This window comes from Myotis yumanensis, unplaced genomic scaffold (assembly GCF_028538775.1).
Source record: "Myotis yumanensis isolate MYYU_CA2020_CCGP unplaced genomic scaffold, mMyoYum1.0.hap1 SCAF_10, whole genome shotgun sequence".
NCBI classification, from domain to species: domain Eukaryota; kingdom Metazoa; phylum Chordata; class Mammalia; order Chiroptera; family Vespertilionidae; genus Myotis; species Myotis yumanensis.
In genome coordinates, this window is record NW_027223761.1 from 71,795,626 (window position 1) to 71,822,072 (window position 26,447).

The 26,447-nt window shown below is 37.1% G+C and overlaps 1 protein-coding gene across 2 annotated transcripts in view; it reads left to right on the forward strand.

Moving 5' to 3' along the window:
* NPAT (nuclear protein, coactivator of histone transcription) overlaps positions 1-24,929 on the forward strand; it is a 62,601-nt gene extending 37,672 nt beyond the window's left edge. Inside the window, exons 6-18 of one of the 2 annotated variants that reach the window (XM_070425979.1) lie at positions 349-573; positions 1,291-1,372; positions 3,341-3,428; positions 3,958-4,049; positions 4,130-4,217; positions 8,404-8,500; positions 9,161-9,289; positions 11,629-13,290; positions 14,728-14,843; positions 14,919-15,027; positions 20,038-20,098; positions 20,195-21,344; positions 23,291-24,929. In XM_070425979.1, coding sequence (XP_070282080.1) covers positions 349-573; positions 1,291-1,372; positions 3,341-3,428; positions 3,958-4,049; positions 4,130-4,217; positions 8,404-8,500; positions 9,161-9,289; positions 11,629-13,290; positions 14,728-14,843; positions 14,919-15,027; positions 20,038-20,098; positions 20,195-21,344; positions 23,291-23,368 — 3,977 coding nt within the window. In that variant the 3' untranslated portion in view covers positions 23,369-24,929. The remainder of the gene's footprint in view (positions 1-348; positions 574-1,290; positions 1,373-3,340; positions 3,429-3,957; positions 4,050-4,129; positions 4,218-8,403; positions 8,501-9,160; positions 9,290-11,628; positions 13,291-14,727; positions 14,844-14,918; positions 15,028-20,037; positions 20,099-20,194; positions 21,345-23,290) is intronic. The other variant, XM_070425981.1, reaches the window with a different exon arrangement.
* The last annotated feature ends 1,518 nt before the right edge of the window (positions 24,930-26,447 follow it).

Sequence of the window (26,447 nt, forward strand, 5' to 3'; positions counted from 1 at the left end):
TTCATTTATTGTAAAACTATGCATTTAAACACTATAGTCCCTGTTTTTCTCATTGGCTCTTATGTGTATTTACATATTTTCATTCTCATTTCATAAGTTTGTTTTCTGATTTTTGGAGGTGGTATTAGTATGAATTATAACAGAAGAAATATACTCTTAAATTATAGTTGTAATTTACTTCAGTTTCTTATGACGTCTCATAAACTTAGTTGATATTTTTAGCGGCTATTTTTCAATAGATCTAATATTCTAATATATTAAATAGTAGTCTATGGGTCATGTAGATTTCTTAAAATTCCCACACTAATCTGACATTGGGTCAATTTTTTAAATTCTCCTGTGTTTCAGCCCGAACGAGAAGTGGAATTGCAGAAATCAAACGGCAGAGAAGGCTTGCATCTCAAGCAGCTCCCATCAGTTCAGAGGTGCTGACTTTACCGTACCTCTCAGGACAGTTTACTACTGCTCCCTTGACAGCTACACAAGTTATTCGGCCAACTAGCCAAACTTCAGTTCCTTTGAGGTCAAATTTTGTAGTGGTTAACCATTCACAATCTCAAGACACTGTGACCAGTAAGTTTAAATTTTATGCTCATAAATTTTAATCTAGGATTCTTATGTCTGTTCTAAAAGGAATACACATTATATTTCTCCACTGCCTTATATTTTTGTTTATGCTGGCCTGCCCTTCTGGAATGAGGAGTGTTTTCCAATTCACCTCCATCTCTACATATTGAAAATCCTGTATACTGCTGGCTGAATCTTAAAGCTAGTGATAAACTTGGAAATTATCTGGATACATCTTGCTTGTTGTATACTTGAAACCTTGAAACACATGATATTAAGGGCCAAAAGCTAGTTAATAACAGAGTTGGGATTAGAATTGAGGTGCCAGCTTTCTGTTTCTAGACCAGTCGTCTTTCTCTTCTGTGCAGCTAAAATTCATTGCCATCCATTACATTCTCTCTCATTTCCATCTTTTCTCCAACTTCTTTTATACCTCTGGGTAAAAACACTTAGCATGTATACTCTGTATTATACACTTAGTTTATACCTTTTATAGTTTTCATTCTGCCATGCTATTCTTTTCTTGAAATTATACTGTACTTTGTGTTTTATTGCAAAACCTTAAGCCATACGTACTATATTTTACTCATCCTAATATCTTGTGCATAGTAGATACTCAGTATACTAACTGAATTATGTATAAAATTTTGGAATGCTACTTATTCCATTGATTCAAGTTTAGAAAACTAATCGGTTTCATTTTTTTGTTTTCTTGAAATACAGCTGGAGAGACTTTAAATATCATTCCTGGTCCTCAGGAGAAGAAAACTCATGCCAGTTTAATGTCTCCTGGTAGACGCAAAAGGTAAATGCTTTTTAAAAGGACAAGTTTACATTAGAAATATAATAACAAGATTGGATTAAGTTCTTGGAACTATTTACTATTTTTTTTTTTTTTTTTTTTTTTTTCGCTTAAAGTATTACAAAGGGTATTACATAAGTGTCCTTTTTTCCCCCGGAACTATTTACTATTATATCTATTTCAAAACATGTTTTTTTCATATTGTAACCTCCCTGAAATCAGGTGGCATCCTATATAATAAAAACCTAATATGCTAAGTGTCTGGTCAACTGTTCAACCAATCAAAACATAATATGCTAATGATATGCCAAGGCTGCTCCACCGCTCACTCTCACGTGCAATGACCAGGGGGCAGATGCTCCGACCAGTAGGTTAGCTTGCTGCTGGGGTCCGGCTGATCAGGACTGAGCAAGATGATCCAGACACGCCCTGGAGCCCACCTGCGGTCCCTTCCCGGCTGGCCAGCCTCTCATGTCCCTCCCCTGCCAGCTGGCCCCAATCGGAACTGGTGAGACTGAGCCACACACACCCTGGAGCCCTCCCGTGGTCCCCCTGCAGCCCGATTGTGCACCCGTGGGGTCCCTCAGCCTGGCCCGTGCCCTCTTGCAATCTGGGACCCCTCAGGACATGTCAGAGAGCCAGTTTCAGCCCGATCCCACAGGCACCAGCCGCAGGGCTCACAGCTGGCAAGTGCAGCTGCAGCAGCATGAGCCTCTCCCAATCAGGACTGACTGGGCGCGAGTCCATGGCAGGCGCAGTGGGGCTGGGATGAGCGGGAGCGGCAGGTAGGAGCTGCAGGTGGTGTTGGATTGCAGGTTTTGGGCCTATTTCCAAAACCCGATCCCCACAGGCCACCCAAAGGGACCCCACCCATGCACGACTTCGTGCACTGGGCCTCTAGCCTTAATAATAATGGCATATCACTTCATTTGGAAATATGTTTTTTCTGTAGTGATACAGAAAAGTATTTCTTAAAATTGCTGTTATCTCGGGTTTTTTTAAATAAATATTTTTTAAATGAATATAAGTAATACTGGCATGTTTTAAGGTATACAAACACATATTTAAGTCCTAAATCAATAGCTAGTACAGTGATGGCAAACCTTTTGAGCTCGGCGTGTTAGCATTTTGAAAAACCCTAACTTAACTCTGGTGCCGTGTCACATACAGAAATTTTTTGATATTTGCAACCATAGTAAAACAAAGACTTATATTTTTGATATTTATTTTATATATTTAAATGCCATTTAACAAAGGAAAAAATCAACCCAAAAAATGAGTTCGCGTGTCACCTCTGACACGTGTGTCATAGGTTCGCCATCACTGAGCTAGTAGGTGATCTTTTCAGAGACAGTCTGAGAAAAGTTTCTTCTGTCCTTCTTAACCCATGTGTCTTTGTTTGAAGGATATTCAAAAAAGAGTGATATTAGTTTAAAATGGGAGTGTTTTTTTCCTGATATCTCACCTGCCATGTCATGGATATTTTAGTTAGAGTATTTAGTGTCATTTTCTCTCATTCAAGGCTAACTCAGCTTTCTTTATGGCAAACTTTCTCACTTAACCATATAAAATAGAAAAACAACTATAATAATATCTAACATTTATAGGAACCTTGACCTATTTATAAAGTCATATACTTTATTTCATTCAATTCTTTCATAAACCCAATAATGCAGTTGGTCTTACCCATTATAAAGTGAATCAGATGGTAATAGCCTACCTGTCTATAGACCACATAGCTAATAAGTGGTAATGCTAGACTTCAAATTCATGTGTGTGTTTTTAATTCAAGACTATAATTCTTTTCCACTCTACTGCTCTTTGTTCCTACCACAAATCAAGAAAATATCTCTTTTATCATGATGTTAAGATTTATGTCTATTTTTATAATGTACATACTATGTTTATATAATTACCATTGAATCTTTTAATCATACTGCTTGAAAGACTAGCTTTTAAAATGTGTTTCAGTGAATCTCAGAGGAAAAATAGCACTTTGTCTGGACCTCAGTCAACAATATGGAATTTCCAGGATCCAAATGCATTTGCAGTAGAAAAAGTAAGTGACTTTCCCAAACTTTGCAATTGAAGATATTCCTGAGTTTTAAAATATTGATATATTTACAAAGACTGTGTAGTTGAATTGCTTGGGATAGAGAGTGGTGAAGTTTAACAGTAAGAGACAGCTCCTTCAGAATAGATACTTATGCAAATGCACCAAGGAAGTAACAGCTGTATGTTTAAGAAACAGTAAATACAATGTTGTTGAATTACCTATCATAATAGAGCATTTTATTGGAGTCAGATTATTAAAAATCTTGTATGAAAAACTAGAATTTTTAACTGTATTTTGTAATTGCTGCAGAAGGAGTTGGTGAAGGATCTTTGAACACTTATAAAGTATAAAATATAGTATTGGGGTATTAATTTGGAGGTAGCCACCATAACTTCTGATTTTCCACCTAGATTTATTAAAACTATCCAGCTTCCATTAATTGGTTTTGTTTTTTTTTTGTGTTTGTTTGTTTTTTTCATAAATAACATAATATTCTATCTGTCCTTTTGCTAATACTGACTTTTTTTTCCAGCAACTGGTTATTGAAAATGCACGAGAAAAAATATTAAGCAACAAATCTCTTCAAGAAAAGCTTGCAGAGAACATTAATAAATTTTTGACTAGGTAAGCTATGTATGTTTAAAATGCCTACTTGTTTTTGCCTAATTAGGAACTATACTAAAATTTTCCTTTCTGCATTACAGTGACAACAATATTGCTCAAGCACCTAAGCAAACAGATAGCAACCCTACTGAACCAGAAACTTCAATTGATGAACTCCTGGGACTTCAGGTATGGGTAAGGGTGGCTGTGTGTGCAATACATTTATTCATAGTTAAAAACAATGGTCTTTTGGCCCTAGCTGGTTTGATACAGTGGCTAGAGTGTTGGCCTGTAGACTGAAGGATCCCAGGTTTGATTCTGGTCAAGGGCACATGACTGGTTGTGGGCTCGATCCCCAATAGGGGGCATGCAGGAGGCAGCCAGTCAGTGATTCTCTCTCATCATTGATGTTTCTAACTCTCTCCCTCTCCCTTCTCTCTGAAATCAGTAAAAAATTATATGTGTATAAAAAGATGATATTTTGGTTTTATTCCAAAACCATTGCCAACAGATTAGATATATAATTATTTAAAATAATTAAGATATAAATTTTCTTTATTGTCTGAATGTAATCTGTTCCTAAAATTTTGTTAGTGAGTTTTCAGATAATCATTAAAATTGCATTATAGTCATGTGCCACAAAATGTTTTGATCAGTGATGGACCGAATATACGAAGGTGGTTCCATAAGAAGATTATGAGTGGAACTGAATTTTCTGTAAAAATGGGAAGATATGTGATTCAGGAGGAATATTTTTTCTTACAGAAGCAAAGTTCAGTGGAACTTGGCAATCTGTAGATTCCTTCTCACTCACAGCACCTCAATTTTGAGTGCACAGGTTTCATCCCCGTCAGTCAGCTACTGACCTGTTTCAGTACAGAGGAGCCTGTCCTCAGTGCTACATATTCGGAGTGCGCTACAGCCCTCCCAGATCTAGCCAGAGGACATTGTTGTAAGTTCTTTGTTGAGGACCTATGGCCCTGTACAAGGACACAGGTCCACAGGAGCTACCTTAGCAATTATTGAGTGACACTGCCCCTTTAATAAAAGCTTTCTGTGGTGGTGTGGAGCCAGCCTGACCCTGTACTTTGGGAATATTTTCAGGTTGTAATGCTGTGAAGCATAGAAAAGTTTTATTTCTTTCATCAGTTCAATGCCTGAGAGAGACCTTTGTGCCAGTGGAATGAAAAACAAATTTCCAAAGTCAAAATATTGAGTTCTTAGTATTACACCATGTCCATGTTAAACATCCTCATTTTTAAAAAATATTTTTTTATTGATTTCAGAGAGGAAAGAAGAGAAAGATAGAAACATCAGTGATGAGAGAGAGTCATTGATTAGCTGCCTCCTCCACAACCCACACTGGGGATCGAGCCCACAACCCAGGCATGTACCCCAACCGGGAATTGAAATGTGACCTCCCGGTTCATAGGTCGACTCACAATCACTGAGCCATGCCAGCGGGGGAGCCCTGATTTTTTTATGGCTACCCCAAAGTTCCTTAATCTAAACACTGGTCCAATATGCAATAGCCCAAACCACATCATCCTGACTATCCCCGATATTCCTGTATCTTTCCATCTTGATTTCTGTCTATTCCTGCTGATTCTCAGGCCACCTATCACTTCCTCCTGACAGTCACTCTTAGAGTGATTTATGCCGTACCCAGCTATATTTCCAATTAGTCTAGCTCACATCCCTGTTCATAGAGCAGCATTGGCAGCTTCGATGTTCTCTTGCTTACCCTGTTGGGAGGAAGCACGAGAAGGGCTTGTGGGACAATATTTATAAAGTCTGTAGTAGTGTAAAGAATGTATTAGGCCTTCACATTCACTCTGATTCATCCAGAGCAACTACCAGTGTTGCAAGCTCTATTCATACTGAGTGCTATGTATAGGTATACCATTTTTAACCTTTTAGACCATATTCTTACAGAACCTTTCCTATGTTTAGATATATTTAGATACACAAGTACTTATGTGTTTGTGTTAAAATTGCCTACAGTATTCAGTATCATAACATGCTATACAGGTTTGTAGCCTAGGAGCAATAAGCTATAACATATACCCTGGCTACAGTAGGCTACATCTTCTCAGTTGGATTTCAGGCAGTTCTGAATGATGGCTGTTGTGTATTTTAGTTGTAATTTTGATTGTGGGATGCAGCAAGTGCTAGTGTATGATGTTCACACAATGACAGAATCCACCAATGATGCATTTCTCAGAACATATCCCATTGTTAAGTGATACTTAACAATTTTTTCCAGTTTTATTGAAAAACAATTGACATACATTACTGTATAAATGTAAGGCATATAGCATAATGATTTGATTTATATATATTAAAATTGCCTTATTTAAATGGTAAAAGTAATAAAACCCATCGAATAACTTTAACCAACTCTTCCAGATATCAGTAAAGCACTTCCTGTGTCCATGTAACAATCAGTCATGTATTTCAAAGTATTTAATACTCAAAGATTCATAAGTGGGTATGTTTGTGTGCAATAAGCAGCAGTGTGTAACACATTAATTTTCTCTGCACTGCTATAAACTATAAAAGTTTTTCCAAAAAAAATGGATTCAAGTAATATTTAACTAAATATAATGAACAGGACTAACTAAATGAGTAATTTTGTGAGACCTCCTACTAAGAAAAGGAAGACGGGGGATAACAGTCACTTGCTCTTCAGTGAGGGTGAGTATGTGAGCTGGTGAGGGAATAATTCAGCGGTGTACATTTTAAGACTCGTCTGTGAGTCAGTAGCCTTTTTGAAGAGCAGCTGAGATTGTGACTATAGCACATCCTTTCACTTGTACCGTCAGACAGTGTAATCATGTTTGTTGCCATGCCCACAAAATGAATTCGTTATAGTGGGTTTTCTTTCAGAGGATGAATTCTGGTAAAAACCATTGAATTTTTTTTTGTCAGTTCCTTTAGAATAATTTTTTTAAACATACACAAAAATACATTTATATTCTCCCATGGTGAAATTCAGTAAATTTAACAAAACAGGATAAGCTTTTATAAAGCAACCTTTACATTATCTATCATTACTGCTTTTTACAGCCTCTTCTATCTTAATGGTTAACAAATACATATTGTGTATTCTAAATTTTTATAATCTCAAAGTCCTTCCTTATATTTTCTCCACAAACATCTAAAATCAGGTGGTTACTGTAATCAAGGCACTCTGTTAGATACTGTGAGAGGTTAAAGTGATGATATAAACCTCTGCTATTGGTTGTTTATAATGCTGTGCAGTATCTGTCAAAAGTTAAATATCCAGGTTTAGATAGCTTTTTAAAAGAACTGCAAGATGCCCTCACTGGTTTGACTCAATGGATAGAGTGTCAGTCTTCAGTCAAGGACACATGCCCAGGTTATGGGCAGGGGACGTGCAGGAGGCAGCCTATCAATGATTCTCTCTCATCATTGATGTTTCTATCTCTCTCCCTCTCCCTCTCTGAAATCAATTAAAAAAAAATAAGATAATAATAAGTAAAAGAACAACAAGACATAATATCCAACTGAATAGTATATGCATCAAATTCACTAAGGCATGAACAGCTAGTTATACATATAGGTGAAGTAGGAATTTTAAAAATATTTTCCAGACCTGGAGGTAGCGAGATATCTTAGGCTATACAAATCACTGTAATAATATTTTTTATTTAGTTTAGTCTATATAAGATGGTGGATGTTAACTTATTGTGGAATCATTTTACATTGTATGTAGTAGGTCAAGTAACTAGCTGTACACTCTAAACTTATACAATACTAGTGGGCCAGTGCAGAAATTCGTGCACATTAAAAGGGAATTAATTAGAGGAAATATTTTAATATTGCTATTTGCCCTTTCCCTATAATAGAAATGCCAGAGATGAAAGAAAATTAGTAAAATGTATATGAAAATCTCCCTCCTGTCAGAGTCTGGGGTGTACCATGGGACCCAGAGTCAAGTTCCTACCCACCCACATGTGCCTCAAAATCGCACGAGACCCAGACTTGGCTGGCCCCAACCCCGTCAAGCCCTACAGGGCGAGGGGTGCATCCTCAGGTCCCCTGGCTGGGCATGGGGCGCAGTCTTAGGTTCCCCATCAAGCCCCACCAGGCGGGGGGGGGGGGGGGAGGCCAGCCTCAGGTCCCCCTGTCCTGGGGCAGGGGACACGGCCTCAGGTTCCCCCCATGCAAAGGCATGATGTCCATTTGCATATTAGCTCTTTATTATATAGGATTATATGTCAAGTTATAGCTTGATTTTATTTTGTATTTATATTTGTGTATAGTTCCTGTGTTTATTTAATGTTTGAGAATATCTTATTTTCCAGTATTAAACCATATTCAGTGGGGATTTGTTTTTTGTTTTTGGTAGAGTGAAATCCATATGTCTGAAGAAGCTATACAGGATATACTGGAACAGACAGAATCAGATCCAGCATTTCAGGCACTCTTTGATCTCTTTGACTATGGTAAGAAGACCGTTTCTTTCAAGGCAATTAGAAGAAAAAAGTTTCTCCGTTTCTTTGGAAACTTAACCAAAGTGAAGCAACATTTCCCAGAGCATCTGAAAAAAGTTCCTATTTTCATTAAACATTATACGGATATGGAAGGAGTTTTTGTTTGTTTGTTTTTTCTTAAAGAAACTTTAGCTAAGCTGAAAAAATGCAGAACAGTGTTTTTAAATTTTAGGGGTTTTTTTGTGGACATTTTTGCCAGGCAGCACAAATGTGTTGAAGTCTGCTACTATACATACATTATACCAGACACAGTTGGATAATACAGAAGGAATACAAAAAGTTGGCTATTTCCCTCAACCTTATGGCCTAGTGCAGTAATTCTCAATGTAGTCTCTCAACCAGCAATATCAGCATTATATGAGAATATGTTAAAAATGCAAAATTGTGGCCCCCTTTCCCAGGTGATTCTAGGCTAAAGTTTAAGAATACCTGTCTGGTGGAAAAATCTTTGTACCTGTCAGTCATATATAAGGCAATATATTAAAAACATCCAAAATACCATAATTAAAACCAATGTCTAACATTTGCTTGACCACTGTCAAGCTTCATTAATTGATGCTTATTTTTATTTTAGTCATGTAACCGATTGTTTCCCTGTTCCCTTTTTAACAGGTAAAACAAAGAATAATAAAAATTTATCACAAGGCATTTCCAGTCAGCATATGGAAACCAATCCCAATGTAGTCTTAGCAGATGAAACTAATCTAACAGTTAAAGGTTCTTTTAAAACAGAAGAATCTGGTAAGAATTTGACTTTGTTAATATCATCAATCCAAACCCTAAATGTCAGTCTCAAAATTTCAAAAGCAAAAACCCCTGTCTAATTTGGAAGTTCAAATTACAACGTAGGTCATTTTTGTATTTCTAGTATTCTCTCTTCGTTATAAAAATATAAAAAGAAAATTATTCCCCAGGCTTTAGTTCTTTGATTAAAAGATGAATTTTTAATACTTACTCTCCCATGATACAATAGATTCTTGACATGAACAAATTGGTATTAGTAGTATTGACCAATTCAACAAAAATCTATAACATTTGACATAATTTTTTTGAGCCACAAATTCACATCTCTAATATATAAGGTTGGTGTGTGGTATTAATCATTCAGGCTAGTAAGCAAATTTAGCTGACTGCTCAGTATTTATAGCTCCCTTATTTAGAGGAAATTATATGTTATTTCTTGAGTTAAGGATTTATGAGGTTTGAGGTAATACTTCTCTGTGTCTAACTCAATTCTTTGTATGTATTTCTGCCTCCCATGGAGTACCAATATGGCACATAATTGCCCCCACAATAACTACTTATTAAATGAGGGAAGATAGCAAACATGTTCATTTTAGATCTTTTAAATATTTGCCAGTTTTCTTTAAAGTGTACTTTGGTGAAATACAACACATGTACAGAACTGCACAGTAAAAAATGTATATAGCTCATTGAATTATAGTCCAGCAAATACTATATAACCATCTCTCAAGTCAGAAATAAAACACCACAGCATCACCAAAACCTCTCTTCATATTGCTTTCCAATCAATATTTTTTCCATCCCTGTTCCTCAAAGATAACCATTATCCTGGTTTCTCTCACATTATCCTGGCATCTCATACTTCTTGCTAAACTCTAGACCTCTTTAGTACCACCTGTATTCATTTCTGTCTACAACAAGCTATGCCAAAGTAATCATTTCTGCTCATGCGTTCTTAAATATTATCACCCCTAAAAACCCTGATGGTTTCCTAGATTTGCATCATGTCTTACTAAAATTAATTTTGGAGAATCTTAAACTACATTTCTACTTTGAGTCCTCTGCCTACACCCAAGTCCAGTCCTCCATTTCTTCTTCGCCTGAATTATGGCGGGGTATATCTTTCTCACTACATAGTATGTGTGAAACATCATGCTTCAATTAAGCTCTACCATGCACAAAATGAGGTTTGAAATTTATTTTCTCAGATGGTCTTCCCACTTCATTGAAACTTGACTAGTGAATTTATTTAGCCTGACTGCAATCTCCACTAATTTCCCCACAATAAGGATTCAAATGTTTTCTGTACCAAATATTATTTTACCAGTGTCACATTAACACAATTACATGGTTGTTGATTAACATTTCCTGTATTTTTTATATTGTTAATTGTTACTGTTTTCTGTCCTAACCTGTGAATACCATATGCAGTTTTTCAGTACTCTGCTATTTTCTGAAGTATCCTTTCTTCTTATTCCAGCTGTCACACTACATTTTTCAAGATATAATACCTCCTTTGTAACACTTGTTCACAAAGCAAAAAGAGATGCCTTTTGTTCCTATACTTTCACAGTTTTTATCATGTTTTATTATGGCTTTCTGATCTGTATCTGCTTTCCTTACTATACTGATTTCTCCAAGGTCATTCATCTTTGTTTCCCAGTACCAATCATATGGTTGATCTTCAGTAAATGTGTGTTGAATATCAAACAATATACAATAACATCATATGTTGATCATGCGAAATGTACGTGGCCCCATTTCACTTTTATGAATATATTAGCCCTAACCATTTTTGGCTCAGTGGATAGAGTGTCGGCCTGCAGACTGAAGGGTCCCAGGTTCGATTCCAGTCAAGGGCATGTACCTTGGTTGCGGGCACATCCCCAGTAGGGGGTGTGCAGGAGGCAGCTCTATCCCTCTCCCTTCCTCTCTGTAAAAAAATCAATAAAATATATATTTTTTTAAAAAAGAATATATCAGATAAGGTCAATAGAAATGGTAGAAGTTAAAAAGTCAAGTGTCTTGGAAAAAACTGCGTGTTTGGACCTCTTTTTTTATTTATATGCTGGTAAATATTTGATGTTCTTAAACCTGTATACTTTATCCTTCATTGTGTCATCTATTTCCCAAGAAGGTTAAAAACAATTTGACACTTGTTTAAAAGGCATCTATAATAAGAAAAGTACCTTTAAGTACTTTTGATACATCAGACTTCTGCTTACTGGTATGTCAATGATTGGTGACTTCCTTGGCTAAATAGGTTTTATATAAAGATGACTACCTCAAAAGCTGTACATACTCACCATATCTTTTACTATGCTAATATTTTGCAGATGATCAATCTGGTCAACCCCCACTTTGTACATCTTATCAAAATGAAGACACATCAAATGCTTTGAAGAATGGCAGCAACCATGATGAGCTTAGACAGGAAGCCCAGGGACATTTTTCCCAGATAGGTTCTAGCATCCAGAAAAAAACCTTCAAAACAGGTGTACCTACTGAACAGAAGTGTAACCTTGATATTACCTTTGAGTCTGTGCCTAATTTAAATGACTTTAACCAAAGAGTAAATTCTGATGCCAAATGTAATCAGCATTGTGCTGAAATATACACCAATCAAATGTTCACTGAAACTGACATGGCTATGGAAGTTGAAAAGAACTCTTTGTCTCCAAATGTGCCGAATGAATCTCGATTACAAGTAGATCAGTCTGATACACCAGTAACTTCATTTGTTTCCCTTGGTGGTGAAACTAAAAATGAAAACTTAACTCTCTCTGGGAAAAGTTCTCAACTTTTATCCCAAGATATACCATTAACTGGAAAGCCATCTAAAAAAAGCCAATTTTGTGAAAATTCTAAAGATGTAGGAAGACTGAAAACTAGTTACCATGGTCCCAAAGCAGCGGAGTCTAGAGAAATTCATCAGAGTAAAATTGAAATTGATGATGTATTACCAGTTACATCACAACTTTCAGAGTGCCAAGATAATTCTTCACTTCAGAGTATATCTGTGTCTGTTGAAAGTTCAGTTTTAAATGTATCTGAACAAGGAGAAATTGGTCTTGAAGATTCAATATCTTCAGTTAAACAACCATCTAATGATTCATCATGTATTGAGTTAGATCATACAGGACATGAAAATCAGCCCTCCACGTCTGAGAAAGTTGCTTTGGATTCACAAGAACCTTCATCTTCTGCAAAAGAAGATGGAAATAGTGTTTTTCTCTCATTAGGTGAAAATGAAAACTGTGGGGAAGTTGCATTGACACCTCCAGAAGGTAATCTTGTAGAAGAAAGACATTCTCTTCCTTCAGAACCTGTGTGCTCTTCAGTGGTAGAGTCTCGCCCTGAGTCCCAAAATACTAGTGATAAACCTGCTAGCAACAACTCAGCAGAGATAGATGCATCAAATATTGTCTCTCTCAAAATTATCATTAGTGATGATTCCTTTGTTTCCTCGGAGACTGAACTTAACACTGCTGTTTCTAGTATCAGTGGAGAAAATGTGCCAACTATAATTTTGTCTTCTGCTAAATCACCTGCCAAAAATGCAGAATTAGCTAAATGCCTGCCTTCAGAAGAAACTGCAGGTGCTATTACATCTGCTGAAGGAACAGGGAATTCAGCCTCAATGGAACAGAGCCTTTTAGTGCTTAAACCTGGAGACTCTGCAGTAAACAACACTCCGAGTGAAGACAGCATTGCTTTTTCAGCCAATGTTACATCATGTGCTTCCAAGGATGGGGGGTTTATACAATTGATGCCAGCTACAAGCACAACTTTTGGCAGTTCAAATAACATTCTGATAGCTACCTGCATGACTGATCCAACAGCCTTGGGAACAACTGTAAGTCAGTCCAGTGTTGTGGTGTTGCCTGGAAATTCTGCACCTATGACTGCCCAACCTTCACCATCCCAATTACAGACACCACCAAGGTCAAACAGTGTATTTGCTGTCAACCAAGCTGTGTCACCCAACTTTTCACAAGGTAACTTTAAGAACATACTGAAGTTTACTTCTATGGCGTAGGATCTAATTTCTCTTGTGTATACAATTATTGACTAAGCGGTAATAAGTCATAGATAGGTAGTATGAGTAAAGATTCTGAAGTGTGTGATTATACCTCCTCTTTAGCTAATTAATTTAAACTTTTTTATTTTCTAAGCTATGGAATTTGATGGTTTACAGTTTTTCCTTTTGTTTTTTACAACTACTTGCCAATCCATGTGCTAAACTACAAAAGAGAAAAGAAAGATTCATTTATCAAATAGCTATATACCTACTAAAACCCATTGTTCTGCAAATTTTTAAAAAATAGATCTATTATAGTCTCAGTTTTCAAGGAATTATCTATTTGGAGAGACTTGTAATACACAACCTGAATTTCTCCCTCCATAAAACCCTTTGTAATTTCTCACTGTCTTCCACCTTCCAGAATTTATCCCTATCTTTAGACTTCTTTGTTTATAAAGGACTTGTGGCAATTAGTACATGCTATTTTATTTGTAGTTGTTGATTGACATGCCTGTCATATTTTTTTATGTATGTTCCTTCAAGATAGAACTTATGACACATTCATCTACATTTCCTTAATTATTGGTTCCCACTTTTCCCCCCCTCTTTTACATTTATTGGCATACAATAATATTTGATTAAATACCAACAATTAAGTACCAAGCCTGATGACTTGGTATCAAGCGCTATTTAAAATAAGATAAAGGTAGAGAATGGAACTTGAGATGAAACTTAGAGAAATAAGGTAGTATTTGGAGTAAAAGGAAGGAAGGAATCTTGAGTAGCACAAGTGTAGGTAGATAATTGAGTTGCTGAAGTAGATATTCATGAAAGTGAGATCATCCTGAGGAGCAGTTAGTGAACATGTGTAAGGAAAAGATTCATTTACAGGGCGGGGCTAAATTATGATAGCCACAGACTCTATTGTTGACTTCTAAGGACCATGTAAGCATTGTGTTTCCTCTCATAATTTTGACTGGACCGTTTTTGACCCAATACCATTGATATAATAGGTTGGGGTTGTGAGCAAGTGTTGGGATATTAATATTCAGTTGGAACCCTAATAATCTGGTATAAGATTCAGGCTTAAAACCTTGACCACCAATTTTCTAATCAGTTTTACTATTCTTTCTAGAGGAATCAAGATATAAATATAATATGGCATCTTGGCTGTAGAGTCTTATGCTTGCTTATGATATTCACCTTGACTAAATGCCATCACTATAATATTCAAATTCACATTTTCTTAATTTATCAGTTCCTAAATTAATTTCATAAAAAGAAAAGTAAATTGTAAGAAAAGGGGATTATAATTTTAGAGAGTTTGTTTCAAATTAGTAATTATTTTGGTGTCTTATGTTCATTCATGAGACAGAATCTTATTTTATTGAATTTTGTGGGGGTTTTTTAGGATCTGCCATCATAATTGCTTCTCCAGTCCAGCCTGTACTCCAAGGAATGGTAGGAATGATACCTGTATCTGTGGTTGGTCAGAATGCAAATACATTTTCTGCTCCTCCTCAGCAGGTAAGATTTTTGAACAAAAAGTGGTGCGGTGATGTTTTTTCAAACATAGTTTATAACTAATGGCTTCTTTTATAGGTCCTTCATATGCCTTTGGGAGCACCTTTATGCAATAGAAGTATCCCTCAATTCCCTGTGCCTCCAAAGTCTCAGAAAACTCAGGGACTAAGAAATAAACCTTGTACAGGTACATTTTTAAGTTCATTAATGTCAACTTTATGTTTATATATTCATTTGTTTGCAACAACACCACAGTATTTTCTTTTTGAGTACTTATACCATTCCTAACAGGTGATCATCCATTCTTTGCTTAAAGTTTTTGCAACAATTTTAACAAAAAGATAAATGGAACAAAATAGAATTTAAAAGAGATTACGTATGTATAGGGACTTGTATGTGATCAAGGTAACATCAGAAGTCAGAGGGGAAAGGATGGATTGTTTAATAAATGAAATTTATTGGCTATTATGTATATTACAGGAAACAATTAGAACCCTCCCTTATATCTTATACAAAGATGAAACCCAAGATGATTAAAGACCTAAAAGTGAAAAGCAAAACAATTAAGCATAAAAGAAAATGTAAGAGAATATCTTAATGATGCTGGGATAAAGGAATTGCTTTTAAAAAATGAAAAAATGCATAATTTATACATGGAAAAGTGTGATGGTGCTGAATACAAAATTACAATTTTTTCAACAAAAGATACCATATACAAAGTAACAACCAGACTTTCGTCCAGAGCCTTGATGAATATTGCACCTAGTTCTCAGACTTCTGTACCTAAAACTTTTCTATCTTTATGGTAACAACATGCCCATATAGATAACCTGCCAAACAACCTAACCTTCAGAATTCTGATTTTTTTCCATTTCTAAGTTTTCACTCATCCTCTCCCATAGCTTCATCTTTAATTTTTCACCAATTTTTAAAGACCAATAACTTCTGTCATTTCCATGTATCCACTGACTCTCTCTTCCACCAGTGATAGCTCCTAGTGTTTGAATCCTCACCTTTTACCTGAACACTCAGTTCCATTCTAGTTTTTCTTCTTCACTATTCGGGTTACACCCTACCACATCAATCATTTTTCTAAGTACAATTAAAAACCTTCATATCTACATTCTTCTACCATACCCACTTGGTACCCCCAGCCCCGGATCTAACCAGCCAGTGATCTCTGCCCTCACACCGGGGCTTCTGAGCATTGCTTTAGAAGTGGCACTGGGCCCTTTAATGCCACTTAGTTTCCCCACTTATCAGTAGTAAACTCCATTTCAATATGTACCTGTTCTACTTCCAAAATCATTTTTCCTTCCTTTCTTAGAGGAATAATTATCTCCTTTATAAGGTTAATGCAATCTACTTATGCTCTAGTAGATTATTTTTTTTTTTTTTTTAAATTAAATCTTTATTGTTCAGATTATTACATTTGTTCCTCTTTTTTCCCCCCATAACTCCCCTCCTTCCAGCTCCCACCCCACCCTCCACCCTCACTCCCCACCCACTGTGTTCATCCATAGGTGCATGATTTTTGTCCAGTCACTTCCCGCATCTCCCACACCCCTTTTTCCCCCAAGAATAGTCAGTCTATTCCCTTTCTATGTCCCTGATTCTATTATAATCACCAGTTCATTCTGTACATCAGGTTATTTATTCACTTGATTCTTAGATTCATTTGTTGATAGATGCATGTTTGTTGTTCATAATTTGTATCTTTACCTTTTTCTTCTTCTTCCTCTTCTTAAAGGATACCTTTCAGCATTTCATATAATACTGGTTTGGCGGTGATGAACTCCTTTAGCTTTTCCTTATCTGTGAAGCTCTTTATCTGACCTTCAATTCTGAATGATAGCTTTGCTGGATAAAGTAATCTTGGTTGTAGGTTCTTGGTATTCAGCACTTTGAATATTTCTTGCCATTCCCTTCTGGCCTGCAAAGTTTCTGTTGAGAAATCAGCTGACAGTCGTATGGGTATTCCCTTGTAGGTAATTGAGCCTCTTTCTCTTGCTGCTTTTAAGATTTTCTCTTTGTCTTTTGCTCTTGGCATTTTAATGATGATGTGTCTTGGTGTGGTCCTCTTTGGATTCCTTTTGTTTGGGGTTCTCTGCGCTTCTTGGACCTGTAAGTCCATTTCTTTCACCAGGTGGGGGAAGTTTTCTGCCATTATTTCTTGAAATAGGTTTTCAATATCTTGCTGTCTCTCATCTTCTGGCACTCCAATGACTCTGATATTAGACCGCTTAAAGCTGTCCCAGAGGCTCCTTACACTATCTTCACACTTTCGGATTCTTTTTTCATTTTGCTTTTCCAATTGGGTGTTTTTTGTCGAATCTTTGGTTTGATTATTGTACTCCTCTGGTCTGCTATTGGGTATAATATTCTTTATTTCAGTCCGTGTATGCTTACTTTCTAATTTCTTTATCGTAGCATCGAGGGTCTCATTAGTTTTCGTGAGGTTCTGCACAAATTTATGGCAAGCCCTCAAAATTGCGATTCTTAGCTCCATATCCTCCATTTCTGTCATGTTTTTTTGTCTCCGCATCTTTTATGCTTTCTTGGTGCACCCCCTTGTGGTCTCTGTGCGCAGTCTTGTTCTAGCCAAGCCTTAATTGTTGTAGTTAACACTAGAGGGATTTGACCCTCAGGCCGACTGGCTATAGGAATCAGCTGTGCGGAAAACGTCTGTCTTCTGGGGAGGCGCTAATCCAGCCTTTGCCTGAGGCGATCGGCAAATGGCTGTGCGCAGGCTTTGGGCGGGGCGGGATCAACAGGGCGGGCGGAGGGAGCAGTTATGGCCACGCTCAGTCTCGTTCCCAGAGGCTCTGCTTCTCAGAACCCCGGCAGCCGCTGCAAACCTCGGAGAGAAAGCTGCCCTCAGGTTCCAACTGATGCCGGGTAATCCCGCTTCTCCCATTTGAGTCTGGGTCCCTAGAGACTCGCCCGGATCTGGAGCCCAGAGTCTGAGACTCACTCCCGACAGAAAACGACAACCGCGCCCTCAGCCACCAGCCCGCTTTCGCGCGCACCTCGGTACCTTTGTATTTTCCACACTGCGCCGCCTCTGAGCCTCGATTTGCTGTTCTCTTTCCTTCTAGTTGTAGAGTCTCTCTTCAGCCAGCCTTCCTGTGGTTCTGGGTGATGTCCGTTCAGTCTTTTAGTTGTATTTTTGAAATGGTTGTTTGCGGCAGCGGTCTCCGGTGTTTACCTACGCCGCCATCTTGGTCGACTCCTCTAGTAGATTATATATAAAAGCCTAATATGCAAACTGTCCCCTCGGGAGTTCGACCGCTCGCTATGATGTGTGCTGACCACCAGGGGCGGTACGGAACGAAGGAAGGCCCCAGCCAGCAGCCAGGGAAGGGGGTTCCTGGCCAGCAGCCAGCAGCCACTAGGGACCCTATCTGTGCACAAATTTCGTGCACTGGGCCTCTAGTCTAATATATATATTCAACTTTTCTTTTTGGATTCCTTCCCTCCCTGGCTGTAAAGTTCCTTAGATTTGTCCAACCTGCCAACCCTTTATCCTCAATCCCTCTTATCTCTCAGTTCTTTATCCATATTACTGTCTTTTCTCATGTTTCCACTAGAACTGTTTAAAATGAGGTCACCAGTGACCTGATATTGCTATATGCATTGGACATTTTCCATTCTTTACTTCCAACTATTGATGGCTTCTGGAACCACCACTATACGACGCTCCTCCGTCTCTAACTTTCTATAACTGGAGACTTTCACACTCTGCCTATCAAAGTCTCACTTTTTCTTCCTCAAAGACCTCCTCTGCCTACTTTTCCTCCTTTGGTTAATATCACCATTGATTGCTCCTTTATTCTTCATATCTATGTAAATTCCCTTTACTGACTCTTAAGATCCTCATTGTCTCTTACCTGGAATATTTAGAGCCATCTATAATAATGAAAGCATAATATGCAAATCAACCGAATAGCCGAACAGGGGAATGACCTCCTGGACGAAGCCAGGGCTGCAAGGGCCTACTCTTACATGAATTTCATGCATCAGGCTTCTAGTCTAATTATATCTATCTAGAATTCCTATTTCTAGTTTTCTTTCTTCTTTAGTTCGTTTTCTATACTACTGCCAGAGTGACTCTAAAACATAAATCTATTTGTGAATGTTTCCTATTTAAAACTCAGACAGTTTCTCTCTGAAACCTTTTGCATAATACATAAGGTCCTTGCCTGGCCAGTTGGCTCAGTTGGTTGGGTGCCCTCCTGTATACCTAAAGGTTTCTGGTTCGATTTACAGTCAGGGCACACACTGTGGGTTCCATCCCTGATCAGGGCGCATGCAGGAGACAACCAATTGATATTTTTTTCTCATTGAGATCTATCTCTCTCTCTCCCTTCTCTCTCTCAAATCAATAAAAACATTTAAAAAAAATTTTTTTTAAATACATAAGGCCCTTCATCGTCTCATCTCTGCTTTTCCTTCTAGCTTCATGTCTTGCTGCTCTCTCACATAAACTCCATAGAAATCAAAATATGGTTATTAAAACTACAGAACATGTGCTGTAGGTGACAAGCTTACAAACATGACAATTATATGGGCACATTTTTAAAATAAGCAAAACATACTGCTTTCTTTAAGTATCTTTCTAGACCTAAGTAGTACTCTTTTCTTTCTTTTTTTAATTCTCATCCCAGGATATTTTTTCATTGATTTTTAGAGAGAGTGGAAGAGAGAGGGAAAGACAGAGAGAAATATCCATGTGAGAGAAACACATCTATTGGTTGCCTTCTGCATGAGCCCCAACCGGGGCCTGGGCCAGGGAGGATCCTGCAACCAAGGTATGTGCCCTTGACTGGAATCAAACCCGGGACTCTTCGGTCTGCAGGCCATCATTCTATCCACTGAGCCAAAAGTTAGGGCTAAGTAGTACTCTTAAGTGAACATTGTAATTCATAAACCCAAAAACTGATTCATAATATTTGCCTGAAGTTGAAGCAAGGCATTTCTGTATTTCCTCTAAAATGGATGAGTGACCATATTTTATATATTACAAAGCTGCTTTTAAACTTAATATGTGAAAGTTTTCACTTGTACATTAGCTTACATTTAAATTTTTGTCTCATGATGTGTGATACAGTGTGATCTGTTCCATTTTCTTTCAGAGGAATATACTTTTTCTCTCAGGAATGTTTTTCTTTTCTAATTAATTCATTTATAATTCCAGGAAAGCAGGTTAATAATTTGGTGGATTCATCAAGTCATTTAGTTGGATGTCATGCACAAAGGTGAGCATAATTCTTACTGGATTATTTGAATGCACAGATTTAAAATGTAAAGGATTTCTTTATGTTGCTAAAGGTAACTTTTTTCTTTTTTTTAAGGATTGAAGTTTCTGACAAGAATATGACAACAGATCATGGGAAAAAACTCGAAGAAATCACAGTTCCCTTCTCAGAGAATATAGTTCCAACTAGCAAACCACTGGAAAGCCATAGGCGTGTGCTCTGTTTTGATAGCACTGCTCCTGTGGCAGATACACAGGGGGCAAACCATAAGATGGTGTCCCAGAGCAAAGAAAGGAATGACATTTCGTTTCCTAATCTTGGCTCACCCATGATGTCCTCTACCTTAAAACTCTCTTCTAATAATGCTCTCAAAAGAGAAAGAGAGAAACCTCCTGTGCCTAAGATTTTATCTAAATCAGAAACTGCCGTTAGCCGACATACCATAAAAGAAGCTCAGTCAGAAAAGAAAGTTTCATCAACAGAAATTGGACTTGAATCTTTCCATAAAGCAACAGCTAATAAGGAGAATGAATTATGCAGTGATGTAGAAAGACAGAAAAATCCAGAAATTTTAAAACTGTCTAATGGGCAGCAAAATGGAGGTTTACGGAATGAGAAGACTATAGCATCACTGCAAGAACTAACCAAAAAACAAGGCACATCCTCAAACAGTAAAAATGTCATTTCCGTAGGTGCAGCTGTGAAGGATCTAAAACAGGAACAAACCAAATCTGCCAGTTCTTTGATTAACCCACTAAGCAAACATACCACAGAAATGTTACAGGATGCTCAGCGTCATAGCCCAGTAAACAGGCTCGTGGACAGTGCTCATCTATCTGTGCCCCGGACACCTGGCTCAGGGGCAGGGGAAAAACATAAAGAAGAACCTACCGATGGTATCAAGGTCCCCTCTAGCAGGCGTCTCATTGAAGACAGTAGCACACCCAAAATAATGGTCCCTCCTGTCACCCCTGACCTGCCGGCCTGCAGCCCTGCCAGTGAAGCAGGGAGTGAAAACAGTGTGAACATGGCTGCGCACACATTAATGATTCTCTCCAGAGCAGCCATCTCTAGGACTACTTCAGCAACTCCTCTAAAAGACAATACACAGCAATTTAGAACATCTGCAAGGAGCACCACAAAAAAGCGGAAAATTGAAGAATTAGATGAGCGTGAGCGGAACTCCCGTACTTCTAATAAAAATCTTTCAAATTCGTCAGTACCAATGAAAAAGAAGAGAATCAAGGCAAGTTTGAAAGTCTTAATTTCAAAATTCTACCTTTGCCCTTCGTTCAGTGCTCAGATTAGAGAGCTTAGCATTTTTTACCATAGCTACCTTACTGAACATTCTGCTCAAAACAGCTTTGAGTTTAATTGACAAAACACATTGTATAGCAGTGTCTCTCAGCTAGTGTGATACTCAGAAGTTGTCTAGATGAAACAGTTCAGAATACTTGCTAAGGCATCTATACTAATAAATGGTAATATGCTAATTAGACCAGACATCTTCTGGACAAAGCCATGGTGGCTGGGGCTGAGGTAGAGGCGGTTAGGGGTGATCGGGCCAGCAAGGGAGAGCAGTTAGGGAGCCATCAGGCCAGCTGGGGAGGGCAGTTAGGGCCGATCAGGCCGGCAAGGGGCGGGGGTAAGTTAGGGGTGATGAGGCCAGCAGGCAGAGGCAGTTAGGGGCGATCAGGCAGGCAACCAGGTGAGCGGTTAGGAGCCAGCAGTCCCACATTGCAAGAGGGATGTCCCAGATTGGAGACGATGCAGGCTGAGGGAATTCTCCCCCCCGCCCCCCCCATATGAATTTCATGCACTGGGCCTCTAGTTTGTTTATAAACATCTTCCTTGGGAAAAGGAGTTTTTTGTTTGTGTCATGGTAGGATGAATATTTGGGGGGTGGTGATTGACGTAAGGTATGAAAAATTGGTAAGCCACTATTGTGTGTGGAATTACCAAGTAAAAACTACTTAACTCCTACATCTTGGTTTTTTTCCCCATGTCCTGTCATATTTTCATGGGCTCTTATAGATGTTAATATGTGGAGCCGTGTAAAAACTAAACTTACCTGTTTTTTCCTTAATCATGGAAAGGCAATGCAGGGATAGCATTAATAAATGAAACACATTTATTTCTTTTTTTCCATATATTTTTTATTGTTGATAGTTTTACTTATATCTCCCATTTTTGCCTCCCCCTCCCCCCTCCTCCCAGCCCCTACCCACCCCTCCAAGTCTTCATTACCTTATTACTCCTGTCCATGGGCTATGCAGATAAGTATTATAAGTTCTTTGGTTTCTAATCTGTTTAGCCATTTAGCAAGTGGATTGAATAGAAAGAAAGCTGTTTAAAATGTATCAGGGAAAGAGTCTAGGGCAGCCGTGGGCAAACTACGGCCCGTGGGCCGTATCCAGCCCGGTTGAAATGAATAAAACTAAAAAAGAAAAAAGACCGTACCCTTTTATGTAATGATGTTTACTTTGAATTTATATTAGTTCACACAAACACTCCATCTGTGCTTTTGTTCCGGCCCTCCGGTCCAGTTTAAGAACCCATTGTGGCCCTCGAGTCAAAAAGTTTGCCCACACCTGGTCTAGGGTTTGCTGCCATGCAAGCCTGGGTTTGAATCCTGCATCTCCTTTTTTTGCTTTTGTGATTATGATTAAGCCCATAGCTCCCTGAGTCTCAGCTGCATCATTAACCAAAGGTTACCACATTATCTTACCTAAATGTAGTGTTTGTAAAGTGCCTGATATATGTTAAATGTGTGGAACTTGAAAAATACCTGATAATCTTAAAATCTTAGTAAACCTTTCTAAGGTTTATGGTTTGGTAATAATGACCACTTTATAGAAATCATGTTGTATCATTTCATTCAGCAAGTATACACTCTGGATTTGTATAATGTCTTTTGCCCTAAGCTAATGTTGGAAGAACCATCGGAATATTTTATTAACCTTGATTTTATTATATTTATCTCTACTTCTCTGTAAAACTAAAATTCTAAATTGAAAAAATTTGTCAAAAATTTTAGTGTATGGAAGAATTCGATAAAATGTTCTAAGTGATTTAAGAAAGTTTATGGACTTTGTTTGAGTTCAATATGTTAACTTAGGTTTATTTTTGTTTATTTTTACTTTTTTATTTTTTTATTTTATTTATTTATTTTTATTTTTATTTTTTTAACAGAAAAAGAAGCTGCCCAGTTCATTTCCAGCTGGAATGGATGTGGACAAATTTTTGTTATCCTTGCATTATGATGAGTAAACATGCTGAACATATAAGAACAATAGCTGTTTAAAACTCGTATCCCTTAAACTGTGAGTGTAGGGAATGAGATATTGACAAAATCTAAAAGCTTGACCTGCACTTTCATTATACTGAAATTTCACTTTATATCTAAATCATGCTGTTTCTGAAGCAGCTTCCTAGTTTGTAAATAGATTTATCTGTTATATTTTTATTTGGGGGGAAAAAATTGCAGACATGTAAGTAAAGCCATTCTGCAAATCTGTATAGCTTTGACAATTGCATATTGTAAATATTGTGTAAACATTGTTGAAATAGAGGTTAAATCAACCCAATGTTCTTAACACTGTGTTTTTTTACTTCTTATGATACCTAATTCTGAGGCTTATTTATCTGGAATAGTTTCTCACTGTTGGGGGGAAATAATGTTTTTCCTTATAAATTGCCTTCAGTAACTGTCCAACGAGACATTTAAAGACATAGCCACTAAATAGTACAAAAGTGATAACCACCTCCAATGGTAGTAAAGCAATCAGAAAATAACAGTTTGGGGGGTTTTCTACAGTGAATACTTTATCACCCCTTCTTATAATTGCAGTAAAGATTATATTCCTGAAATTTATACTTCTTCTGGTCATTTTGGTCTCTTTGTTTTAAAGAGAGAATTTTGTAAGCCACGAATGTTCTGATCTTTTGTTTATAACTTTCAAAATGTTTTACAGAACTTTGAGTGTTTAGACTATTGAGCCATAAAAGGTTTGGTTATGTACTGGTTGAGATTTCTTGGGATGTATATACTTTTCCCCTAAATGCTGGGGATTTAAAGAATTGCACTAATTCTTAAAACTCCTTATGTAGTAGTGACCAATGCACACTTAATTTAAATCTTGTACCCTATTTTAAAGTTTATGTGGAGGATTATCTTCTGGTATCCTTTTAGAAAGCCATGCCCATCATAAGATGTAAGAAGAGAAATCATAGTTTTATATTTTAATGTAGATTCTCCTAAAATGGGCTGTTAAATAACTATATCTATACTCAGATATAGTGCATTGTCTCTGTGCTCCTTAAAATGTTATAAAGAGTTACTCTCAAAAAGGAGAATGAGAGGTGCCTTCTCTGTATTAGACTTACACACATCAGTTAAGTTGATGAATTGATTTAAACATTTAAATGAGAATAGAAATTATAATTAGTACTTGACCAATTGTGCCTAGACATTAAAATATGTTCTCTTAAGTGCTTTCTGTTTGGTTAAATATCAGTATATTAAGCTTTTTTCCTACAGATGTATGTACTGTTACAGAGTCATTTTCCTCAATCTTTTTTTTTTTTTTTTTTTTTTTTGGTACTGGGCCTTTATAAAACGAAATCTGTTCTGCTCTGAACAACATTTCTCCATGTGGAAATCACATCTTAATTGCTGAATCTCACTGCAGAAATTTATGTTGTAAAAAAATTTTCTGATGTGGCATTAGTCTATTCCTAAGGAACTAAATATCATACAGTTGATGTTTGTTTAACTCAACTTGGTACTGTAATACAGTTAGGTTTGAATAAATATTTTCATTAACTTCAAGTTTGAATTCTTTCATATTGGCAATCATTCTTATTTAGGTATTTGGTTATGTTCCTTTGCAAGTCAATTCTTACATGCTTTTTCAGAAGTTTACATAATGCTGAGAATTACAGATTTTCTTTTCACTTAATTAATATGTATTTATATGTGCTAAGCACTAAGAATTCATGTACAAATAAAATAAGTTCACTTTGTTCAAGATTCTTAGTTCACTAGCCAGCAGCCACTAGATATGTCCAGAGTCAGCTTGTATTTAGAGCTTTCATTTATGTTCAAGAGCAAAAACGTAAACCCCATTTTACCTTCAAAGTCTAAGCATGCTGGACTAAATTGTAGTATTGTTATCTGGTAACCTGTTTTTAACAGTCAAATCCCAGTGATGACATGTTAGGATTAAAGTATACCACAAAAAACTTGTAGCTACTTTTACAACTACATGTAAAGATACACTCTTAATTTTGGACAGTATTTAGTGGTTGATGTCAATGTATGCTAAATCTGAAAAATCTTGTATTTAAAATTTGTGATTATTTTAGCCCTGGATATTGTTGGAACCCTCTAGTATGTTGAAATTGTACATGAGAAAAGCATCCATTAGCATTTAGCCAAATGCTAGATCTTAGGACTAGTAGGGAGACCTGTATTTAACTTTGATGGGAGTAATTTCAAAGGCAAGTTACTATATATTTTGCATTGATCCATTTCTCAAGCTGCTATCTTTCAGCCTCAGGTCCAGCTCCTTAAATTACATTATTTATTAAAAAGTAGTGAACATACTTGTACTAGTAAATAAATATGTGTTTCAGTTATCAGTTACTTCCATAGGAGACATTTTAGACAGTGGAATTACCAAATAAAAAATGAGTGCATTTTATAGGATCTCAATACATTTTGCCAAACTCTTCCAGAAAGTTAATTCATATTCCTACTAGCAAATTGTCATTTCCTCCATAGGATGCTTATGGAATATATTCAGCAATATCATCACTGGTTTCTAAATTCTAAATATCTGACTTATGAAACCCAGCTAATCATAAAGGTATAAGATCAAATTTTGGCCTGTATTAAATTTATATACATACACTATATACTATGTCATACAAGTTTTTTGTGTCACTGATTAAATCATCATGATTTTGTATTCATTGTGGCTTCTTATTTTTTAAGTGCTCACCCCTTTTATGCATCCTGGTTAACTTTAAAATCACCAGTATTATTTCAATTAAAATTCTATTGGAATATTCATTTCAAGTACATTAACCCAATAATATCTGGTACTAAAAGAAAATAGTAATGGCAATATGGTATTCTATATAATAAAAGGCTAATATGCAAATCAACCATACAGCAGGACGACCAGTCGCTATGATGCGCACTGACCACCAGGGGGCAGACGCTCAATGCAGGAGCTACCCCCTGGTGGTCAGTGCGCTCCCATGGGGGAGCGCCGCTCGGCCAGAAGCTGGGCTCATGGCTGGCGAGCACAGCGGTGGTGGCGGCAGTGCTAAGGATGTCTGA